This window comes from Corylus avellana, chromosome ca4, assembly GCF_901000735.1.
Source record: "Corylus avellana chromosome ca4, CavTom2PMs-1.0".
NCBI lineage: Eukaryota > Viridiplantae > Streptophyta > Magnoliopsida > Fagales > Betulaceae > Corylus > Corylus avellana.
In genome coordinates, this window is record NC_081544.1 from 32898404 (window position 1) to 32914778 (window position 16375).

Here is a 16375-nt window from a genome sequence, read left to right on the forward strand (position 1 = left end):
ACTCCTTAGACAATCCCCCTAATGACAATTTACCACCAAAACTATCAAAACAATGACAATGTATTCCAAATGCCAGCAAAATGACAAAATTACCCATATAAAAATTTTAATAAGACAAAAATACCCTTAAAATTTTTTTTTAAAAAATTAAATTTTAGTATTTTTTTTTATTTTAGTAAGGTTAATTTCGTCATTTTTTAAAAAATTGAGGGTAAGAACTAATTCCTTCACGTAATATATATATATTAGGTAGGGTTTGGTAAGAATTCCTTCACGTAAGCAAGCTGGCTAGGTCTCATTCATTAATTATTCACCAACCAACAAATAATAACGTTTTTATTTTTATTTTTATTTTTGTATTTGGAAATTTCAACCTCGGAATCACAGTTTTGGCCGACCTGCTTGTAATCGACGCAATTGTTTTGTACCACAGCTTTTGGCTCTGACACATTTGGACAGTTTCCACGAACAAAAGAAAGATAGATAGAAATTACTTCTATCTTTCTTAGGTTATTGGTGTGAAACGTCAACAGCGCATCAGCCAGCACACACGCCAAAGCCAAGTCCACGAACTCCTTGCCAGACTCCCACACGCTCGCTGAACTATCTTTTACCCACGTGTCAAATCATTTCCCACACGGGACCCTTCTTGTACAAGTCCCTCCTCCCCCCCGAGTCCCACCAATCCCAACAACAGCCAACTGTGCCGTCACTGCGTGTCCGGGTGTCCCCACCAACCCCCATTTGATTGACTTGCTTTTCGCTAGGAGCACCCAAGAGATTAGAGAAAAGCATTTACAACAACAAGCGGTAGCTTGAGCTCAACTCTCTCTCGCACTAGAAATTCACCCTCTCTTTCTCTATCTAGATTTCGTCTTTCTTTCTGTGTCTTGAAGGGAATGGTGGTGGTTGCAGGGGTGGGTGGTTGATCTGAGAGCGAGATATGGGGGCGTGCGTGTCCACCCCTGACGGGTGCGTGGGAGGGAGATTGAGCCGGTCGTCCAAGAACAAGACCCGTAAGAGGAGGAGACCAGGACTCGGACGAAGAGTGCCTTCTCGGTTGTCTGAGGGATCACAGGACAAGGTTGATAGGTCCGCACCATCTGATCGGTCCTGCGCCAACCAAGGTCTCTCTCTCTCTCTCTCTCTCTCTCCAATTAGCATGTTCTTCAATGGAGATTGTGAAAAAGATGGAGATTAATTTTATTTATTTATTTTTGTTGAATTTAATTCTGGGTTTGTGTTTTTGGATGGATTTGTTTGATGGGTTTTGGTGTTGGAATGTTTCTGTTGATTGCGTTTATGGTTTGGATTAGAAGGCAGGTTTTGGATTGTCGGAGGACGGGTTTTGGAAATGCTGTGAGGCAGTTAATCTGTTAGCATCAAATGCGCTTGTGTTATGGGGGTGGTCTGGTTAAAAAGTGTCATTTCTCTGCAAAAGCGGGTCAATTGTTGCGTTGTGTGAGGATAGGATACTGGGGGTAAAGTACACGTAAATTTTTAGTTAGCGTCTTTTGCTTCAGCTTTATGCAAAGCAAGATATTCTTTATGTGAGGTTTTGATATATATCTTGCCAACATGAACCTGGCTATCTGCATTTTCTTTACACAAAAATTCTCGGTAAGCTCAGAAGTTGAGGATAATTCTAGTTGCTTAATTTCTGTTTAATTTGATATTTAAAGAGAATGTGGTTGATTAGGAGGAGGTTAGGCTAAATTTTAAATTGAATGTCGATCCGGATGGCAATTTTATGAATTTGATTGTTCTTGATAGCTGGAAGATAGATCACTTTGCCCAAGATTCTTGATGTGCAAAGCACCGTCAATTGTCCTTTTCATAGGGTATAAGTATGAAATCCCTATAATTTGATATTATATGGCTTCGTGCTTTGCCAACTGGTTTTTTGGATCTGAAGTTCACTGTGGTTGAATGAAAAGCAATACGGTTTAAGGGTCCATGGATCAAAAGGAAGAACCAGAAATGGTCTTTTGTAGAGGTTAAAAGTTAAAAAACCTGCAATGTGATATTTGTTGTAAGAGATGGCTTTTGCAACGGGCTTTTTCGGCCTGAATTTGAATATGCTTGGATCAAAAAGCGATGTGGTTAGCCTTTCTAAGAGACTGTGGCGTTGAATTTTTGAAATGTTATAATGGTTTTGGGGAAGTAGCCAATGAACTTTTGATATTTTGTATATTTAGACAGAACAGTCATAGGAGTGAATGTTGATTAACTAAATACCTAAATTGGTTCCTACTTATAGAAAGAAAGCTGTCCATGTTGGAGGCTTGCTAAAGTAAACGGCTAACAATGTAAATGTTTTGCAGTGAGAATGTAACATGAGAATTATAATTTAGAAAATTGGACCTTCTCATTGACTTAACATGTTGGCATTGCTTGCTGTGATTAAGTTTTTAAAGGAAAGAATGAGCCATCAAGAAAAACATTTGCAATTAATGACACAAGTTTTGCCACTGAAGAAGCTTAAATCTAATTACAGATAATGACAATTCAGGATCTGAGCATCAAATCACTTTTCTTTGCCATGAATTTTTTTCTTTTTCTTTTAAACTTCTTTAGATAGGTCATTGTCCCTTAGAAATATATATCATGATCATTCTTTACTTATAGTCCTTCAGAAATCTATCTTATGATCTACTGAAAAATAGTTACATGAACACCAGAGTGACATGGAACTTGATTTTTTTTTTTTTTTTTTTTCTTTCTTTCTTTCTTTCTTTTGATGGATAATTAATGCATGTGGTTGTTTATTAGTTGTTTAACTGCAGCTGATAGACTATATAAAATGGTCATTGACTGCGCCAACAAATCCACTTCATCAGCCACTTGGAAAATATTGGAGGACAATCCTTTTTTTTTTTTTTTGTCCTTTCCCAGGAAGAAAATAACTTTTGGCTTCTTTCTTTTAATGCATGATGTAAATTTGGAATTTTCGTTGTAGTTTATTTGCTTTTTTATTCTTCTGTTTTCTCTGTTCTGAAACTTTTTCCATTTTTACCAACATAAGATTTGCTATGTTATGTTATTATGTATCTCATTGTCCATTTACATTTAGCTGCAATTTTTCTTATACCATTCCCCTGATTCTGTTCAATGTAGTGACATCAGCAGGAAGTTTTGAAGATGCATGGTTTGATCCAGTAGCAATATTAGAGTCTGACTGTGATGAAGATTACCAAAGTGTTCCAGATGGTATGCTTTTGTCGATATTTAAAGTCAGTGTTACATATGAAGTTTCTTTTCCTTCTCTTTCTGAGATATGAGATATGCTTATATTTTTCTTATAATATCTGCAGACTTGTTATCTCTGAGTGGCTTTGAAGGTACATCCAGATCAAGTATTTCATCTCTGAGAGATGTCAATCATGGAGACTGTAATGTCAATAACCATCATGCTTCTTCCACTAGTCATATCCAGAAACCAGGGCGTTTGTCAACTGGGAGTTCTGAACGCAACTCTGTTTGTGAGGTTTCTAAAACACAAAATTTTCTGGTCTTGACAAATTCCGATGATTTTGATTCACAACCCAGATGTGATGGACCTCTAAATGATGCAAACCAACCTGTGTACCTTGACGAAATCTCCTCGTCTGCTGATGGAAGTCTTGGCAAGGGGGAAGGAATTTTAGATAACTGTGGGATTCTTCCAAGCAATTGTTTACCTTGTCTTCCATCCACTGTTCCTGCTGTTGAAAAGAGAAGATCATCTAGCCCTTGTCCCCCAAGTTCAAGAAGAAAGACTACCTCAAAACTTTCCTTCAGATGGAGAGAAGCGAATGCTAATGGCGTTCTATGTGAGTATCGAGAGTTTCAAGTTTTGACATATTAATTTCATTTGGATGCAAAATAGAAGCCACAGAAAATTCGTCTTTACATTGGGAGATCATATATAGAGTGCAGTTTATCATAGTTGCTTTTACAATTTTGTTTTATTAAATAGATTTGTTATTCCAAATCTATCTTTCTATAAATAAATCTTATTGATACGGTAGTGTTTATTTATACATGCATAAATACATGCACGCACACACACACACACAACACAAACATCTGTAGCATTTTGCGCCCTTTAGAAAGAAGTACAAATATGTGCGACTAATCACTAGTTATTTCTGCGTATGATTTCAGTGTCCTCAAAAATGCTTCTGCAAAGACCAATAGCAGGTTCCCAGGTACCGTTTTGCCCAATAGACAAGAAAATGCTTGATTCTTGGTCAAATATTGAGCCAAAAATTTTCAAAGTTCGGGGGGTGAATTATTTTAGGTAAGACTCTGATTAACTGCTTCATATATTTAAGTATGTGGACAAATACATGCATGTGTATACATATGCCTAATTGCATACATATGTCTACATATCAAAATACTGATTGTACTAACTCAAGCATGCACTTACATGTAAAGTTCATATAGCCTTGCAATGGGACTTATATTAGTTGGATCTTTTACTAATGGAGCTCTCTTCATATTCAACCATTCACTTAGAATTTGGTCTTTTGCGTGGCAGGGACAAGAAGAAGGATGCTGCTTCCGATTATGCTGCATATTATCCCTTTGGTGTTGATGTTTTCTTATCTCAGAGGAAAATAGATCATATAGCTCGTTTAGTGGAACTCCCTGTTATTAATTCTTCTGGAACCTTCCCACCACCTATCCTTGTTGTAAATGTCCAGGTATACATTCTTTCTGTTTTTTATGGCTCTCTGTTTTGTGTGAGGAAGCCAGCATGTCTCTTTCTATTCTTATTAGCCATTAGAGGCTTAGAGGGTGAAGATATTGTTAAGCTCCTGGGACTCTTGATCCCTGTTGTGGATATAACCTTCCCCAGTTTTTTCACTTTGCTGGCAGTCTGGCTTGCGTTTTCAAGAATCAGATGACCTGATTATTTGTTTTCAATTTTGGTTGAAAATTGTTGAAAAAAAATTAAGAATTTTAAATTTCTTAAAAACAATTTCACAATTGCAGACTTGCAGAACAATTTTTAAACTCTTCCCCTCTTTCTGCTAAGCAGTATTCCAGCCTTAGACCCCATCCACTGCAAGGCCCATGGTGGCCTACAGAAAATACATCTTGCTTGTTTTATTAATTTTTTTCCCTCTCTTGGAAGCTTAATGTTTATATTTTAGTTTTTTTTTTTTTTTTGAGGGGATTCGAACTTGTGACCTCCGCTTCATGAGGCGTGGTCCACAGCCGATTGAACTACTCCTTGAGGACATATTTTAGTTTCTAAAGTTGCCAGCTTTGCAATTTTTTTTTTTTTTTTTTTTTTAAAAGTGACCTCTTTCATTTTATTAGTTTTTTTTTTTTTTTTTTGAAAAAAAAAATTGGGGTGGGTAGTTAATATAGATCCCTCCAGTTCATTAATGAAATTAACATAAGCTTGCTTTCTACTAATTAATTCATTTGAAAGATAACAACTTGATTCGACAAAGCCCTAAACCGACTATTTGACCTGTTAATAAAAGCCGTTTTAGTCTCGTAAAGATCTGTAATGTGATGAGTCTTACTCTCTATTTGTCTCTTTCACTTTTTCACTCTTAAAAGATTGGAAGGACTTCTTTTTTCTTGGTGCTCTAAAGCCATTTTAGTCTCGTGAAGATCTGTAATGTGACGAGTCTTACTCTCTCTTCGTCTCTTTCACTTTTTCTCTCTTAAAAGATTGGAAGGACTTCTTTTTTATTGGTCCCTTTCCCTTGTCCTCGTAGTGTCATTAACCTGAGTCTCTTCTCTAATTCTTATTGGTGCAAATTCATAGTTTTGTTGCACGAGCAAACCAAACCTGACAGTCTATTTATCTTTTTTTCCTAACTTTTTTTTTTTGGGGGGGGGGAATTCACTCTCCAAGTTTCTGTTTGTTTTCATTGCTTCTCAACATTCTCGGATCAGTTCAGCTCTTTTTATTTACATCATGTTTCTTGGCTGCATAGCATTTCAAATTATCCATGTAAATCATGAAGTACTTTGTATCACAGAAACTCTCCCCAGGAAAAGCCTCATCCAGGCAAGAGTGTTTCAAACCTTTTAAATATTGGTTGAAGTTTCTAACTGTATATTTGCTTGAGAAGAAGATTTTCTTTTTTTAGTTTCTTATTTGGTCTTTTCATGTATTCTGATACTTGCCCTTGTGGATTTTACAGATTCCATTGTACCCTACCGCACTTTTTCAAGGTGAAGCTGATGGAGAAGGAATGAGTTTTGTTTTGTACTTTAAGCTTTCTGAAAGTTACTCTAAGGAGCTTCCAGCCAGTTTTCAAGAAAGTATCAGAGTAAGATGGAGCAAATGTTATGTAAACAATAAAAAATTGGAGCAGTAGTAACTTTGCACTGTAGTCTTATTGCTTCTTATAATGATAAGATAAGCTCTATCATTTTCACACCCATGCACTCTTCTTATAGAGTGATGTTCTCAATTTTCATATTGTAGACTGTTAATTTAAGGCACATTGCAATTTTCTTGTGTTGCTTTTCTGTCAGACAGCATATCTTCTCTGTTTTGTGTTTGATAAGATGTTAAGAACTTATAATGAAAATCGGAAGTAATTTTCGATTCTTTCTGATTATCTATGATTTCGAACAGAGGATAATAGACGACGAAGTTGAAAAGGTCAAAGGTTTTCCTGTAGATACAATTGCACCCTTTCGGGAAAGGCTGAAGATATTGGGCCGTGTTGTAAATGTGGAAGATCTTCATTTGAGTGCACCAGAGCGGAAGCTTATGCAGGCTTATAATGAAAAACCTGTTCTTTCACGACCTCAACACTCGTTCTACTTGGTAAGTTTGCATCCATCATGTTTTACGTAGTAATTGAAATGAGTCCAATGTGCGAGTTATGCCAGTCTTTGCTCTTCAATACAAGACCTTAAAATATTCTATTTATTTTCTGTGGCGAAGTTTTCCTTGAAAACCTATTCGAGAAAATCCAAACAACATTGGATGACAAAAGACTAAGAATACTGACAGTGTTTACCTATTGTTTATAGGGAGACAATTACTGGGAGATTGATTTGGATATGCACAGATTCAGCTATATCTCAAGGAAAGGGTTTGAAGCATTCCTAGACAGACTAAAGCTCTGCATCTTGGATGTTGGCCTCACAATTCAGGCAAGTTTTGTTTCTGTTTTTGTTTTTTGTTTTTCCTCTTTATCATGGATTTTTCTTCCATGGATGCTGGCTTTGTAAAAGCCTTATTCATCTATGCTTTCTCTATTGATTCTAAAACAGGCCAACAAAGCTGAAGAGTTGCCAGAGCAGATATTGTGTTGTGTACGGCTAAATGGAATTGACTACACGAAATACCATCAACTGGGGTTTAGTCAAGAACCCCTTTGAAATTACTACAATTGCTAAAACAATGTGAGGATATAGTTAATAATTAATGAAGGCTAATTTCAAAGAAATTCCTGTTGCGTTTCTTGTGCACTTGTATTATCTCTCCTCATCTCCAATAATTAAAGGCAGCAACATGAATCAGAAGCCTATGCCCAATTTTTGCAAAATAAATGGGAGACATAGAAAGAGTAGCTGGATCTATGTGGTGATTGTAGCTATGTCACCATTTTTTTTTCCTTCTTATGAGAAATTAAGGGTTGATATAATTCAAGAAACTAGCCATATCATTTCCAAACAATATAGCGACGAGCCTGAGAAGCACAAACGACAGGTTTATTGGAATGTAAGAATATAAATTAAATGTTTTAAAAAAAAAATTTATTCGCTTAAGCTTTTGAGATAAGTAGTTATTTAACACAGAATCAGAGATAGAGATCATGAGTTTGAATTCTGACTTCACAATTTACCTCTCATATCAATTAAATATTTTACGCGTTAAATTTTACTTGTTGAATGGGAGTTTGAGCCTATACAACACACATATAGGATTAAAAGGCATAAGTACGCCTATCATATCCTTAGTTATGTTTTGCCATTATTTTATGATGATTCTCAAATTAAATAAATGTTCTTTGTGGTCTTTGGCACATGAAAAGGGGGAAATGTAATATTAGAAGTGCAAAAATATTTCTCTTCCCTGATGCACTGTTATGATACACATTTGTCCTGCATCCTTGCCCATGTATAGAATGAACGAAAATTTCCAAATAAATTATAAAATGAAAAGAGTATAGCTAGAAGCCTAGAATCAGTCGGAGAAACAATCACATATTTAAGAATTATAATCAAACCTCAGAGCTTACAAGGAGTAAGAGGCTTCCCACATAATCCTTTGTTTCCAGAATAGGCACTCTCCGGAAAGTCACTTAGAGGTTTACCCAGAGGAATTTCCCCCACCAATAGATTATGTGATAAGTTCAATTCCTTGAGCTTTCTCAACTTCAAAAACCCATTTGGTATATTACCAGAGAAGTGGTTTTTCTGCAGCTTCAGCGTTTCTAACAAGCTTAGATTTCCTAGAGCCCCTGGCAAGTTGAAGCCTAACTTATTGTAGCTCAAATCCAAACTTCTCATTAATTTCAATCTCCCCATGCTAGTTGGTAGTCTGCCTTCCAAAAAGTTTTGTGATACATTAAGAAACTGAATCCCAATTTGTGATCCAATACTGATTTGCTCAATTCCACCTGAGAAGCTGTTATCAGAAAGATCAATGTATGTTAGTGATCCATCAGAAAACCTGTGTCCTATCTGGAAAACCTGATTTATGGTGCCTGTTAACTTGTTTGAATGGAGATCAAGCACACCCAAATCATGCAAGCTTGTAACTGAGTCAGGGATATTTGACACAAGTGAGTTCTTAGAGAGGTTTAATGAGTAGAGCTGAGTGAGGCTTCCAAGCCATTCTGGAATGCTTCCAGTGAGATGGTTAGCTGATAAGTCCAGCTCCTGTATCGGATTTGGAGTCGTTCGCAGGAACGCCGGAATTTTTCCTTGGATTCCACAACCCGCCAAGAAGATCCGAGAAAGAGATGGCAATTCTGCCAGCCACTGTGGGATAGTGGAGAGGTTCAAACGGTTGAATGAAAGATCAAGCATTTGAAGATTTTGGAGGGATGACATCTCTTGAGGCAATGGCCCCAGGATCCAATTATGAGAAATGCGCAAGACAATAAGCCCAGAAAGCTGACCGATTGATTTTGGTATCCTGCCAGATAACCGGTTGCCATCAAGATATAGCTCTGTCAAAGCTATTGAGTTCCCCAAAGTAGAGGGAACTGGACCGAAAAGGTGGTTGTTTGCTAGAGAGACTCTTTGGAGGGATACCAGATATCCAAAGCTGAGTGGTATCCTTCCAGTAAGGCGGTTGTTTTGAAGCCTTAGAAAGGCAAGAGAAGGCATCTGACCTGAAATTGATGGAAATTGGATTGCTCCCTCAAGATGGTTGGTGTCTAAGTACAAAACTGAAATGGCGGTTAAATTAGTTAGTGACCGAGGAATTTTCCCACTTAAGGAATTGTTTGAAAGATCGAGCTCTTCCAAAGCCTGCAACTGACCAATTCTGTCTGGGATTTGACCAGTCAGGGAATTGCTGTGAAGATCTAAATGAATCAAATTTCTCATATTTGTAAATGAATCAGGTATAATACCAGAGAATTGGTTTGAATATAGATGCAGTAGTTTCAGATTTCTGAGCCTTCCAAGACTTGGAGGGAGCGACCCAGATAATCTATTTTCATGCAGAGCAAGTTCTTCAAGTTCTGACAGCTTACCAATGCTTTCTGGTACAGCACCGGTTAGATTGTTGCCAAAGAGGTAGAGCTTTCGGAGCTTCGGGAGGCGGTACCCAATCTCCGGCGGGATATTTCCGGCAAGACCAGTTAGCCCACCAAGATCAATGACTTCAAGTGAGGTGAGAAGTGTAATCGAGTGAGATAACCGGCCTTTCATCTGGGACTGGAATAAGAATTCCTCTGTGGAAATGAATCCTGGAAGGCGGATTTCCGCCACCCTTCCGGTTGTATTGTCACAGACAATGCCTTCCCACTTGCAGCAGCTATGGCCGACCCACTTCGCCAGCCGGCCGGATGTGTCAATTTGAATACCATCCTTGAAACTGGCTAGACCTCTCAGGTCACCGGGGCTGCATCCTTCACCAAAACCTCTGTTTCCCTCTACAAGTGTTGTGATAATGAACACAACAACAACAACCCATATCAGCTGCGAAGACATTCTTTTCAAAAAATTCTCATGGGTATTCATCTGATTTCAACTGGGTTAAGAAAAATGAGTTGAATTTGGAAGCTTGACGACCAGTTTAGGGACTAAAGCAGAGAAAGAGAACAACAGTTGGTCCAAAATCTATCTGTTGCTTTTCTTCTTTTTTGTCTTCTTTTTTCCTTTACAGTTTGAATTGCTGAAAAGCATATTTGTGTCTAAATCATTTTGTCCTTAGTTTGTGGGTAGAGAAATGGCAGAAATCTCTTCCCCCAATAGTTTCAAAATGATTAAACTAATTCTTGGATTGACTGTAGTTTTGAGAGGATCCAAAGCGCCTTTCCCAAGAAGCTCAAGAGGGGTGATGCAGCACGTGCAATATAAAGGTTCTATTGCTTACGTCTAAAAATCAGCCCACTGACAGCATGCCAGCTAATGAAATACAAAATTCAAAAGCAAAATCACGTGGTGATCTGATACTAATTTATAGGATGCAGTCTAGTCGCGGAGCACATTAGATAATTCTCCCTCAAAACCCAGTTTGACGACTCCCACGTTGCTGTAGGAAATAGGAATATTATACAACATCCATCCTCAGACACCCGAGGAGGCTTCCTGTTGTCGTTGATGCACCAACGACAGGCCTGATCTATTAATCTTTTGAATTTCAAGAAGGATCACGGCTGTCAGCGTTGTTTAAGCTGCCAAAGCACACACTTTCCATGCACATTGGCTGTGTTTTGGAAATAAAATGAAAGAAAAAAAGAAAAAAAAAAGAAAAAAAAAAGTTGAACGGTATTATAACAAATTTGATTGATATGAGAAAAAAAGGTAATAATGTTTTGTATAAAAAAGTGAAAAAAATTTCTTTTGTAGTGATTTTTTTATTTGAATAATAAAAAAAAATGATTGATGTGATGTAAAAAGTAAGAATGTTATGATTAATTTTGAGAATTTTTTTTTGAGTTTTTGGGTTCGGTCTAGTCTGGCCCTTTGCCAAACATAGCCATAGGACCCTTGGCCGTGGGCCTCCGTGGCCGGAGCTAAGTTTTTATTTTTTTATTTTTTTATTTTATTTTTAAGGTAAAATCTACTTAACCCCCTTAAACTACCACCGCAATAACAATCTACTTTCCAAACTATCAATTGCGATAATTTATCTCCTAAACTATCAAAACAATGACAATGTACCCCAAATTTTAACAAAATGACGAAATTACCCTTAAATAAAAACAAAATACTAAAATATAATTTAATTTTTTCAAATTTTAAGATTATTTTTGTCTTATTGAAAATTCTATATGAGTAATTTCGTTATTTTGCTAGTATTGGGGGATATATTGTCATTGTTTTGATAGTTTGGGGGGTAAATTATCGTAATTGATAGTTTGGGGAGTAGATTGTCATTAGAGTTGTAGTTTGAGAGGGTTAAGTGGATTTTACCATTTTTTTATTTTTATTTTTTATAATCTAATAATTATTGTATTTTTATAGAATTTGAAGGACAAAGTGAATAGACTAAGTAGTTCAAGGGTCAATTCGAACTTTTTAAAATTTTAGTTTTTTCTTTTTTTTCTTTTTTCTTTCTTGATAAGATTGGAGTCAAATTTTAACCTAATCCGCTATTTTAAACAAGAAAAGGATCAAAATATTCTATGTTATTTAGCATTGGATGCTACCAGGAGAAATCAAAAAAAATTTATTCAAGCATTATTATGCATATAATTTTATGGGTTTTCTTAGTAAAGTAGTACATGTGAGATTCCATAGTTTTCGAGCAATAAATATCCATGCATATCACTTGAATTATTGGAGAGAATAGCTGAATAGGCAGTACTCGCATTGAATAGAAATTCAGAAGCAAGGGCTTGGTTGTGATGATTTTAGCAGCCGGGCAACAGACAACATGATCAGCGTATGCAATAATTGGGATTCTTTTTCCACTTCTTTTTTTAATTATGAAATGAGAACCCCACATTACCCCACAGAAAGTAAGAAAAAATGGGTTTGGGTTCTATTTAGGCCTAGCAAGCTATCACATGCATTGCCAGTAGAGTTTATAGGAAAGTTTGAGAGATCATAGACAGCTGATGAGTAATCAATTGCATGGCAGAAATGAATGACAGAGAGCAGCTTCTTTTTATTCATAATACACATATCCTCTAGTTACTACCATGAGATAAGACTGATGATATAGACTTTGCTGATATAGATGCTGTGGGGCTGGTATCCACACTACCAAAGTTGGCTTTCCCGGTCAACACTTTTATTGCTATTTGAGCAACCTCAGCAAACCAGTCATCCTCTGGCAATGTGCTGCATGCAAAGACAGATGATTAAGTACTTGTGACGTTTTTGCATATATAATGGTTTATAAGATAAGCAGGCTGCTGCTCATAAGGCCTCAATCAATCAAACAAGAGGATTCCCATTGTCTAAATGTACCTGTAAGGATCCAATCCAGTAACAGAAACTGCATCTATAGCTCTAGCTATGATGTTCTTGATAACTTGATGCAGATTCCGAGACAAGTAACGGCCTTGGGATGAAAAGAGTATCACAAACTCCATATCCAAATAGAACTGCGCAGAAACCAAAATATATCATTTTTAACACGTGAGAGATGGTAAGGAAGGAAGGATTGTTTCTCTTTGGTGGGGGAGAGGGAGTTGTGAAAATGTACCTGCTGAAGGCCAAGAGGGCCTAAAGGGTTTGGCCCTTTCTCTATATCTTCCCAAAAGGTTTGGTCTTCAGAAAGCCACAGGATCACAGCCTCTGTGAGTCTCATTAATAGAACGGTTGCAAATCTTTCCCTACCCACAAACATTTCTGTTGCAATGCCGGCTATCTGCGTGAGTTTTGTAAAAAGCACCTGAAAGGAGATATAGGATCTTGATGAATAGAAGGCATCTAGGCCAGGGCATATGTTGTGAGAAAAAGCCATTTCCACCTAACACAATATAAATTGAACTTCAGAAAGAAAACTACCTGAAAAATTGGAGATGGAAACCATTCAGGTTCATCTGCATTACCGTCCATACTTATGTACATTTGTGCATTGACATTAGTGTCGCCATCTTCTGTGAAGATTAGCTCCAGAGCATGATGTCTGCAGAAGCTATCTCGCAGGGACTCAACTGAGCGTTGAAGCCGTCTCTTCCATTCCCTTTGCTCCGGCAGACGGCTCTGCCTGTCTGAACCTCTAGTCTGCTGCAGGGGCAAAAGCTTCATGGCAGAACGTGGGAGCAGCTCATCTGCTAACAATGATGCATTAGCTAGCAAAGCTATCTGTTGGGCTTCAGTCTCTGCCATCCTAACAATTTTGTTCCCATAAATTTCCTGATTCTCCTCATCATTGTCCATTGAACTTGGTAATGCATTTATCAACAAGTTCACATAGGAGTTGAACACTTGTAAAACACCTTCCAATGTGGAACCATCCAACTGCAGGCTCTCAAGGGGTCCCACATTCTCAAGAAATTCCTGCATGATTCCGGTATGGTGCATATATAATGAAAAAGAAAATATTGGAGCTCGGCAGATGATTCATCCCACATTATAACCAAAATTCAGTAAGTCAAAAAAAAAAAAAAAAAAAAAATTAACACTAATCACCTGAACCATTGAATTGAATCTGTGGGCACTGGTTGAAACTTTTGGCTGGGATATACTACTAAGAGATGTTGTTGAACCCGGACGTGTACCTGCTACCGGATAAGCAAGCAACCAATCATCTGCAGCGGCTAGTGCAGCACTGCTCTGTTCAATTCTTTTCAAACTGGCATTTAACGCCTGTTCAATGCAGGGCCTAAAGAGTCTCAATAGGACAGGTGAAAGGGCCAATCCACGAGCTTCCAGCAAGGAGCAGTGACCCAAGCATATATGAACACACTCGGCAGCAACTCTTAAGCCCCCGGCAGCTGCTGAGAAGGCTAGAACATGCCTCTTAAGGAGAATAGCAAAAGTTTCAGTTTGTCTTACAGCCCAAGTAACAAGCTCAGAAGCATATGCAGGCTCCTCACCAAAAATTGACAGTGAGTCGCTTGCTGCTTGTGCAATGGTGGAAAAGACAAGCTGGGAGAGTGTAGCCGTATATGCTGCTCCAGATGAAGCATTCAATGGGCGATGACTCTGCATATTAAACTGCAATTTCTGGTGGTGAGAATTAAGTAGCAACGCGTGGGCGCGTGGACCATCCCCTAGTTTTTTCAGAGCTAGAACTGCTGAACGAATCTCAACACCACGAGTAGAAGGCTGGCGGGTGATCTCTGCAAGCTGATCAGCTAGATTTTGTCTCTGTTCGGAGATGGCTGTCTGGAGCGATAAGAGAGCGGTCTGGCTCAATGTTTGCCTCTCATTAGCTTCTTCTACTTTACTTTCTCCTTCATCCAAGGCTGCCAAAGCTTCATCCACTCTTCTCTCAGCCAATAGAACTTCAAAGGTGTCCAGAAATTCTACTAACCAATTTTCTATTGTGGAAAGTTCCTTATTTTCGGACAATATGTTCTCTGCAGCTGAATCTTCAGGACCAGTGGGCAGGGAATCAATGCAAACTCCTTCAACTAAACGATGAACTAGAGCAGCCTGAGTGGATAGAAGATTCCTCATCGAGAGAAGCTGACCCTCAAGATTTGAAATCTCTTTTGATGTGCTGCCAATGAAATCAACACAGATGGTTCACAAATAATGAATGTGGACACTTAAATTAGAAATCATGATTTATTATTGAAAAAAAAAAAAAAAAAACAGATGCATGCTTTTTGAAACGTAGAGAGATCTTTCTAGGAACTGAAATGCCAAGATAGCTAAATATTTCATAACATTGCTTGGAAACTCCTATGTTGAATTTTGGGAGGCACTTAAGAAGATCGTAAAATGTTCTGAGAGATGTGAGTTTCTCTTATATGCCATAGCTGAGACATGTGGAGATCACTTTGAAACTCGTTTAAAATACTTAGAAGTTAGAAGAATGACGCTCACCGGATGAAGGCTGCATAATTAGCATAAACACTTTTACGCATTTCCTCAGCAGATGCCTTCTTCAGATCAACAAGGTAAGAGCACAAGTGCCTTATCTCCTGTCAGCCATGGACGAAACAGTTAACCTTGTGTGCTTTCGCACAACAATTCTCCACATTACAACTCTATATTCATTAACAATCGTCTTCTTTTTTTTTTCTTTTTAATGAATACAAAATATCAAACACCTAGTGTCATATATTGTATATGAAAGTTCATCAGTATTCTAGCAAATTCAACCATATATATATTGAATATGAATCCATATATTTAGAAAGGGATCGGAGAGAGATGGCCGGAGGAACCTTTTCATTCATGGTCTGGCATTTGGAGGTGACGTAGGCATTGGGGTCGAAATGAGAGGTCTTGAAGACCTTAAGCCTATCGTTGAGTGGCAAATTTGCCTCGAGGTCTGCCGAGTCTCCTATACTGCTTGATGAAAATGACCCTACAGAAAGGGATGAGAGTGTGGAGGAGTCCATTCTTTCTCTAAGATTAAGCCCAGAATATGAGAGTTTTCATCAAATTAAACGAAAATCCAGAGAAAAAGAAATTAAACAAACAAAACAATTGCAATCTGATTTCATTTGTGAGATAATACAATTGATTGCATCGAGGAGATGAAGGGTATCTTGTTATCGGAGTCAGAAGCGGCAAACATGATGAGCAGCCACTACAAACACGTACAACTCGCTTGGTCGTTTTACAGGTCCCTATAATTATTATAGGAAAACTTTATTTGCAAACCCTCTTTATGTAATTTAACCAATATGAAAATATAACTATTTTTTAAAATATATATATATGAAAAAAATAATTAATAATGTATATGAAAGGTCTGACCCACTTAATTAAATAATCGGATTATGGTTGATATGATAGATAGTCTTATACCCATGCATCGACACAACCCAAACCCAACACACAATATAGAGGCTTGCAATTTTTGACACATGCCCACAAACCCGACACAAATCTAACACAAAATTAGTAGATTATAAGGTTGAGAGATCCGACCCGTTTAATTAAATAAGTCGAGTTAGAGTTGATCTATATAATCTTATTCTCATGTCTCAATACCAGTACTCGTTTATGTAGCCAATCAAGTTATTCTTGTGTCACTCCAAAAATAATGTGACTTTTAAAATCATCATTGAGCTTGTAATTGATCACTATTGAATTTTGATCAAATTGTAATTTTAAAAGGCACCTCATTTTTTTTTATCACTAT

The 16375-nt window shown here is 37.5% G+C and overlaps 3 protein-coding genes across 4 annotated transcripts; 1 reads left to right on the top strand and 2 right to left on the bottom strand.

Annotated features, from left to right (window-relative positions):
* Window positions 1-667: 667 nt before the first annotated feature.
* Window positions 668-7449, top strand: LOC132179678 (uncharacterized). Of its 2 annotated transcripts, XM_059592433.1 has the most exons (10): window positions 669-810; window positions 916-1127; window positions 3118-3210; window positions 3315-3812; window positions 4147-4282; window positions 4526-4691; window positions 6156-6284; window positions 6596-6790; window positions 7000-7122; window positions 7243-7449. In XM_059592433.1, the coding sequence occupies exons 2-10, from the start codon at window positions 944-946 to the stop codon at window positions 7348-7350; spliced, it is 1632 nt and encodes a 543-aa protein (XP_059448416.1). In that variant the 5' UTR covers window positions 669-810; window positions 916-943; the 3' UTR covers window positions 7351-7449. The 2 variants fall into 2 exon arrangements, with proteins under 2 accessions (XP_059448417.1, XP_059448416.1); XM_059592434.1 differs by having other exon boundaries at window positions 668-1127; window positions 3127-3210.
* A 586-nt stretch (window positions 7450-8035) lies between these two features.
* Window positions 8036-10415, bottom strand: LOC132178985 (LRR receptor-like serine/threonine-protein kinase FLS2). Its single transcript, XM_059591585.1, has one exon. The coding sequence runs from the start codon at window positions 10168-10170 to the stop codon at window positions 8203-8205; it is 1968 nt and encodes a 655-aa protein (XP_059447568.1). The 5' UTR covers window positions 10171-10415; the 3' UTR covers window positions 8036-8202.
* A 1697-nt stretch (window positions 10416-12112) lies between these two features.
* Window positions 12113-15802, bottom strand: LOC132179381 (exocyst complex component EXO84A). Its single transcript, XM_059592098.1, has 7 exons — window positions 15450-15802; window positions 15106-15203; window positions 13741-14776; window positions 13114-13608; window positions 12809-12997; window positions 12571-12707; window positions 12113-12441 (listed from the first exon to the last, which is right to left on the bottom strand). The coding sequence occupies exons 1-7, from the start codon at window positions 15624-15626 to the stop codon at window positions 12288-12290; spliced, it is 2286 nt and encodes a 761-aa protein (XP_059448081.1). The 5' UTR covers window positions 15627-15802; the 3' UTR covers window positions 12113-12287.
* Window positions 15803-16375: the final 573 nt, after the last annotated feature.

Coding starts and splice junctions, on each gene's coding strand:
- LOC132179678 (XM_059592433.1), top strand. CDS start 944: ATGGGGGCGTGCGTGTCCACCCCTGACGGGTGCGTGGGAGGGAGATTG. Junction 4,283..4,525: donor CGGGGGGTGAATTATTTTAG/GTAAGACTCTGA, acceptor TTTGCGTGGCAG/GGACAAGAAGAAGGATGCTG. Junction 4,692..6,155: donor TCCTTGTTGTAAATGTCCAG/GTATACATTCTT, acceptor TGGATTTTACAG/ATTCCATTGTACCCTACCGC.
- LOC132178985 (XM_059591585.1), bottom strand. CDS start 10,170: ATGAATACCCATGAGAATTTTTTGAAAAGAATGTCTTCGCAGCTGATA.
- LOC132179381 (XM_059592098.1), bottom strand. CDS start 15,626: ATGGACTCCTCCACACTCTCATCCCTTTCTGTAGGGTCATTTTCATCA. Junction 12,708..12,808: donor GCCCTCTTGGCCTTCAGCAG/GTACATTTTCAC, acceptor GTTTCTGCGCAG/TTCTATTTGGATATGGAGTT. Junction 12,442..12,570: donor ACTGGATTGGATCCTTACAG/GTACATTTAGAC, acceptor CTTTGCATGCAG/CACATTGCCAGAGGATGACT.